Source organism: Nasonia vitripennis, chromosome 2 (genome assembly GCF_009193385.2).
Source record: "Nasonia vitripennis strain AsymCx chromosome 2, Nvit_psr_1.1, whole genome shotgun sequence".
Classification (NCBI taxonomy): domain Eukaryota; kingdom Metazoa; phylum Arthropoda; class Insecta; order Hymenoptera; family Pteromalidae; genus Nasonia; species Nasonia vitripennis.
The window spans coordinates 22,164,663-22,172,122 of record NC_045758.1 but is presented as its reverse complement, the minus strand read 5'-3'; the positions used below and the strand labels follow the sequence as shown (position 1 = coordinate 22,172,122).

The window sequence follows — 7,460 nt, the reverse complement described above, 5'->3', positions numbered from 1 at the left end:
TACATCTCGAGAATGTGATTCACAGTCTTTCGTTAGAAACTAATTATTTGTCATTTGGAAAAACCAAGGTACACACACAGTGAGAGAGCAGTAGAGCAGCAACAGCTGTCTGAGCGTGGGACACGTCCGGACCGTGAGAGAGGCGCAACAGTTTGGAGACGTATATAGGTATAGATGCAGGCGGGTGTACACGTAGATGGTTGGGAGCGGAGGGAGGGAGAACGGGAAAGAGACAGAGAGAGAGAGAGAGAGAGAGAGAGAGAGAGAGAGACAGACAGAGAGAGAGAGAGAGAGAGAGAGAGAGAGAGAGAGAGAGAGAGAGAGAGAGAGCGCAGCCGTGGCATGCGTCGCCCTACAGGTTGAGGGGGTGTCACTCTCGGTGCCGAAGGTAGAGCTTGTGGGTGGCAGTAAGCAGGAGAGACTATATAAAGCTTTTGCGGTTCACGGGACCCCACAGTCTCTCTTCTACGCGGAGCGAGTCCGCGGTGTTGTTAGCGTGCTGCAGCCGGTTTGCCCTCCCTTCATTCACTCGTGAAACGCGCGCTCTGCCATCGAGTATCGAGAGCTTGCACTTCTCTCCTGAGTATACTGGCTAGTTTGTGCTTTTTCGTCCTTCGTTCTTTCGATTCTGTGGACTCTAGTGCAATCGCATCTGTTCAAAAGCTCGGAAGTTTGCTTGGAAGGAGAAAGGATTTCACTGCTGACTTGTATTTTGGTTAGTAACGTAGTATTTTTTGCTTTATTTATTTATTTATTTATTTTTAACGAGACTAAATTACGTTTGAATCGGTGTTCGTATCTTGTATTTTCAAATTATATTGAAAAAGCCACTCGGTTGTGCGTTGGAAACTTTTGGCTCACATCAATGCCTATCGTCTGTCGGATCTTCAAATTATAATATGGAGTTTCAAAAATAATTGACACGAATGATTATGTGAAATAAGAAAATAGTCGCAACGGTTCCCTTTTGGGTGTTTGCTGAAGTAAAGTTCAATGTTATCACGATTAGACGTAACGGCGATATGTAAATCGATTTTAGGAGCTTTTGTTTACGCTCTTCTTCATGTCTCCCCTAAGGCTATCACGAAAATCTCAGGGAGCCGATAACGATCGTTTAATATTGTCTTTTAATTCTCGTATATCTTTGGCAAATAAAATCTTATTTTCACGGTAAACAGTAGCAAAACACCCTCGCTTACCGATCTCTTTTGTTTTCACGTAGACTTGCATTGCTAATTGCTTAAGTCAACGGCGATGGGACAAGTAAGGCTGTGAATAAAAGTAGATATTACATATTTGAAATCAGGTGATCCGACTACTCGGAACCTACCTATTAATCGTGCGTTTTAAGATTATAAAATAAGGTGAGTGGTAATCAGTGGAAAATAATTTCATGCATCTAATTTTAATTCTATAAAGGATTTCAAGCTGTTAATATTTTTTGAGTGTTCGCGTAATCGATATAATTTTAGATGCAATAACTACTAAAGCTCTAGAGGTATCAATTTAAGTAGCAAAGCTTTCATTTATACAATATAAGGATGGTTCAACATTCATCACAGTATTATGACGTATAAGTTGAAAGCATTGTTTAACGTCACGTTTCGCTTTTAAGCCGATACCGTATACTACAACGTGCTAATAATTTTCTGTTTCATAAATAATTTTTTCGAGGATCAAAACATCTACTTACGTTGACAGATATAGTGAATCACCAAATAAAATTATGAAGCATTTGACTACATTGTTTTAGAGATATAAGAAATCAAAAAATTTTCAAAAAAAATTGAAACCTTGATATCGTACGAACCATAGGGGTTTGAAAGCTGTGCAATAAACTTAGCCAAAACACATAAAATATCTACTTTTTCCCGAAATCTCAAGTGCAATAAGGCCTTTTTGCGTCCGTAATCGAGGCACAAAAAAAAAATCATTTTTTTCAGTTTTCGATTTATTACTGAAAAAATAAGTAGTCAAATCACTTGTAATTTTAATGGGGTATAGTTTGATACGTGATCCATTGACATAATTTTTCGCGAGGTTATGACGTTTAGTTTCAGAGATATGAATTTTTTAAAAAAAATCGCATTTTTCATTTTATCTGCCGAACAAAGCGGTCAATCCCAAGCACCAAACGAGGAAAAGTAGGTAATTTTATTCTCTTTCAAATGCATTATAGCTGAATTGTTTGTAACAATGGGATGATTGAAAAAAAAAAATGCAAAATAGTGTTTTTTAAAAATCAAAAAATGGTCATAAAAAAATATAGTTAAGAAATTAAAAAATAACTGTTTATCCCGAATTCAGAATACAAAAATATATATGCATGTCAAATTTTATTGGTATTGACAAAGTAGTTCCAGAAATATTACGGTATACATACACAAACACACACACATCCATACGGACATTTTCCAAAAACACTTGATTTGAACACACTAAAAAGTATTTTCTAAAAGTTTTGAAGAAACTCAAAATTTTACTATCACAAAGCTTCCTCTAGGAGGAAGCAATATCTTCATATACTTTTCAAATTAAAGTATGCCAACGTATCGGTTATTGATTGGCGAAAAATATTTACCGGGGTGTATCAATGTAATAGGTGTTGAACCGCGTTGAATAAAACTAGCGAGTCAATAATACTATATCCATTAAATGAATCATGCAGCTTTGTAGGCACATTTTAATTTTATTATTGCAGGCTATGGCTGCAAATTTTTTTTCTTTGTAACCGAAATAAGATCAGATTCGAAGTTTAAAGGCTGCGCTTCACTATTCTATAAAAAGCCTTTTAGAAACTTAGTCTAACAAATGCAGACATTATATCTCTGAATTGAACTATTTTTTTGAAGCAAAATGTATTCATCGATTAATTAGTTGCACAACGAAAGGGAACGAACTAATTTTAACTCGCAATAGCATCCGAGTTGAAAAGTAATTTTGCTCTAAACTGACCGTTGGAGACTTTACCCAAGGGTGCTATATTTTCATTATGATAGCAGTTACGCTTTCATTGACGCAAAACTTACATGAATTAGCTGATGAAAAAAATATGATCCTGAGTAGTTTCAGAGTGAATGCACAAACATGTATTGTATTTTTGTTCCTTTTTTAATTTTTTATACTCTGAAGGTTCAAAATGTAACAGATAAAAAAAAAAAAAATAAATAAAAAAGTTTTGAATTAGAAACTAGTTGCAGAATAATCAATAATTACCATATCAACTGGTACAGTGTAAACAAGAATTTTTACTGGTTTGATTTTAGCACGAACTATGATTTCCAGCAGTAGAAAAATCCGACGTGTGTCGGACTATTTGAAACTCGACAAACTCATCGTCTGGCTGTGGATAAGTGGCATATTCTTGACTTTGGTATCATCACAAGACAACTTTTACGCAAGTGGGCGTTTTGGCAAACGAAAATATGCTCTTTCAAGTGAGTACAAGTATCTGAAAACTGATGCATTCGAAGAATTTCATTTTACTTTTACAGCAGTGTGTGTAGGTTGATTTTCATTTGAATAATAGTTGAAAATTAAATATGTTTGTTACTTATTCTTCTGTAAATCTGTTATAGAATTCTGACAAGTTTTGCTATTTTGCAATTAAATTTTTAATATATGTACGCACGTCACTTCATCAATCTTACGTGTATTCGCAATGCATGAATGAGAGTTCCTATTTAAGTTAATTGAAAATTAAATATTTCTATGAGTTTTTATGAATTTCTATGAATTCTTTATTAAATTCTGTCAGATCGTAACTATCTATAATTAAATTTTTAACAGAGTTCGCTTAATTGAATCTTAATTATAAACTGTAAATTTTACGTTAACGTCATTGAACTGAAAAAAGCTCCAAGACATACGATATCGCATCCTTCCAAACACGAAGGTAAATCCAGTGCAAGTAAAGTTCGAATTTCTCAATCGGACGACGTATTAACTCTTCATTAGACACATCTCTTTCTCAGCTCTATACTGGCGCAAATCCGCACACAGTTCCATTCCTCGTCGTGCATCTTTCTCTCGCACCGGTCAGTAATCTAAGCAGCTATTTTTTCCCCGTTCACGAGTCCCGTTACCATAATGACAGGGCGCTCTCTCGGGCAAAGCCTCCCTTTTCACGCGCGCAATCGCGACGCTGCGGCCGCAATTAAAATGTCTGCGAGCGCGCATGGCATATCGTAGCGTAAAACGCGGACTTCGTTCGACGAATCAGCTGTAGCTGTGACCCAGCGGAAACCGAATCTAGCTGAGTGGGTATTGTATAATTTGTAGTGAGTGCCTACCAGCGGTAATTAACGGAGCTCGGGTGCACCTACGTGTACACGCTTGGACCCGTCGCCTGTTTTTTTGCGCTTCTTCCCTTTAAGGTACTTTTTCCTTCTTTTATTCCAATGGCTATTTTTAGCAGCCAGTACAGTAGTAGTTGCTGTAAAACAAAACAGTTTTGGTCTGGCTTCACCCCTCCCCCTGATCCGATTGAACTTTTCGGATAGTCTCTGGCTAGCGCAGATAGGCGGCGCATGGACACTTTTTCTGTAGGAAATATATTTTCCTCATCACTTATCTGAGCGCACTGCATAATATAACGTCGCGGCTTGCAAACTTTGCAAAAACTTTCTTCTTGGACCTTCTGCTTGGGCCGCTCAGACTATAACTGCCATATTAGGACTACTCCCTGGTATAGTATTCGATCATAGAGTTATTGGTTGATGATTTTGAATTTGTCATTTCATCTACATTTCTGCAGATAGTAAATTATGCAGCTAGGAAATTGCAATTTGATATGCACAGCAGAATCGCATGATAGACTGCTTTTTTTGTAAACCATAAATTTTTTTACCATCGATTCTGACGCAATCCTGCTGCACGTTTAAAATTACTATTTATAGAGTTCGTAATTTTTGAGTGCAATTCTGCTGGAAACTAAATTGCACTTTCAACTTATTATATCCATGCTTGATTACTCAATAGATAATTATTATACTAACAAAAGAAATGACCTTCAATACTGCTACAATTCTGCTGCATGTGTCTGTGCACTTGTCTGACTGTGAAAATAGCACTGCAAGTGCGAAGTAGACCACGTATACCCTGCGCAATCGAAATAACTACAAGCATGGTTACCAGGATATTCAAAATGTCCAGTCTAACCGTTTTTTAATTGTGTCATACTCTACCCTATAGAGTACTGCGTGATATGCCTAGATGATATTTGATTGTCAACAGTTGTGCACCTTAGAGAATAATAAATATTGAAACACTTGAAATGGAAAGGTAGATTTGCCAAAGAGACATAAACCGCGAATGAGCTTGTATTATAATCGTAATTATAGTCGGACAGTGATTTTCTATCATTTAATTAATTTTTCACTTGAAAATGGTTTTCAAATGGGGGATTTGCCAATGAAGTAAAGCTACTTTTTGTGACAATTCATTCAATACAACCATTAAGAATTCACGCGTAGGCAAACCTCTCGAATCATTGTGCATTTATTTTGATATTTCTTAAATAATACACAATACGCTCTTAAAACTACAAATGTATAATCTACTCGGAATTGTTTAAAACAAGTCACATAATAATATAATATACGGTGGGAGTTACGCTCGCAATTTCTGCATTTTCTGGAGGGTCCAGCAAAGTGCTTTGTCTCCCTTATGCATTAAAATGTAACGACTCGTATATTTAACACATTTACAATGTTTACGAACCTTTCCTTCGTAATATAATCGAGAAAAAAATTATTAAAATCATTATCTCTCCTCAACAGTGTCGCAGATCCCTTTGTGCAGCAAATTCGACCGCAGCGAGGATCGCAGTGCTGGCAACAGTCTGAAGGATTCGTCGCTTTTCTCGTCGGCCAGATTTGGCCGCAGCGAGGATCGCAATACTGGCAACAGCCTCAGAGATTCCTCATCCTTTTTCCCAGCCAGATATGGCCGCAGCGAGGATCGCAGTACTGGCAACAGCCTCAGGGATTCCTCATCCTTTTTCCCAGCCAGATTCGGCCGCAGCGAGGATCGCAGTACCGGCAACAGCCTCAAGGATTCCTCATCCTTCTCCCCAGCCAGATACGGCCGCAGCGAGGATCGAAGTTCCGGCAACAGTCTGAAGGAATCGTCGTTCTTCTCACCGGGTAGATACGGACGCAGCGAAGGCCATAAGAACCCGAAGGAGTTGCCAAAGTTCTTCGAGATCAAGCCGCGAGTCGATCAATTTTTCATAGGCAGCCGATACGGCAAACGATCCTTGTCAATGCTGGAACCGCAACCACCTCTGGAAGCGCTGCACAACCAACGCTTCGAGGCCGCGATCGATTATCTTGATCGGATCAAGCAGAATCTCGCGGAGGCCGAGGAGATCGAGGACGAGACGAGGGACGCTTCTCGGGATGACGAGCTCGTCGAGGCGATCTATCCTAATGACTACACCGGACTTAGTAAGATTTAAATTTCGGCAATTGAGCGATGTCTTCTTATTCCCTTTTGTTCGACGCGATCGAGCGACGGATTTTGTTTTAGCTTCTACTCGTAGGTATATAAGCAGGCTGTACCCAAAATGGATATGTGGTGTTAAGGCTGGGCTATTACCTCGGTTATGATTTTGTGTGGCATCGTTAGATTTTGTTTCTCGCTTTAGTTCCGTGTGTTGCAGCCCAGCGAATTTTTCTCTAATGTATACTTCTAGTCTCGGTATCGTTCCGTAAAGTTATGCGTGGTTTTGACTGTGTTACACAGTTACATAACAATATATTAAAATATTGATTTACAAACTTCGGTCAATTGAGTCTATTATTACCCGTGTCACACCGCGTTGTTACGATCAGACTGAAGTTTTATACGTCGTAAATACAATCATTTTATTTGACGAAACTTATTTCTTGTGTAAGTTATATATTTTAAATAAATAAACATTAATTGCATAGTTTTATAAATTAATACGCTTTATCTTCACACACTACACACAGGAATCCTTGCTGTTTTTTTTCCTTCAATTACTTACGGCTTAGCTTTAGCTAATTTTATGATAACAGTGATAATGAATAGCTGAACGAATGTATCACACAATATATTATAACTAAAGTAAAGAAGTTGCACGTGTAAAAAATCTATAGTTTTAGTTTCAATTTTTTGCTCGCTGCACTGCGCAAACGTATAATCCTCTTACGCGCACGTCTCTCTATTTTAAAATGCGTATTGAGTTTCCCAAAAAGAGAATATTCGGTGGTCCTAAAGGCTACACCGGATTTTATGGGATAACAACAAATCTACTCATGGAAAGTGTTATTCGGAGTATACTATAGTACAGAGCGTTATTGCTCCAATCCTCAATTATTTTACTCTCTTTGTTTTATCACCGATCGTTTCAAAGCACCTGGACTATTGATTTTTATTGCAACTATCGCTTCCTTTATAAAAATGAACGAATACTTCCATAGATTGCGCATTTT

General features: G+C 37.8%; 1 protein-coding gene across 2 annotated transcripts; it reads left to right on the top strand.

Annotated features, from left to right (window-relative positions):
- Positions 1-437: 437 nt before the first annotated feature.
- On the top strand, positions 438-7,117 carry LOC107980750. Of its 2 annotated transcripts, XM_016983166.3 has the most exons (4): positions 438-715; positions 1,223-1,364; positions 3,267-3,437; positions 5,781-7,117. In XM_016983166.3, exons 3-4 carry the CDS (start codon positions 3,275-3,277, stop codon positions 6,458-6,460), a joined length of 843 nt encoding a protein of 280 aa, XP_016838655.1. In that variant the 5' UTR covers positions 438-715; positions 1,223-1,364; positions 3,267-3,274; the 3' UTR covers positions 6,461-7,117. The 2 variants fall into 2 exon arrangements, with proteins under 2 accessions (XP_016838655.1, XP_016838654.1); XM_016983165.3 differs by lacking the exon at positions 1,223-1,364 and having other exon boundaries at positions 440-715.
- Positions 7,118-7,460: the final 343 nt, after the last annotated feature.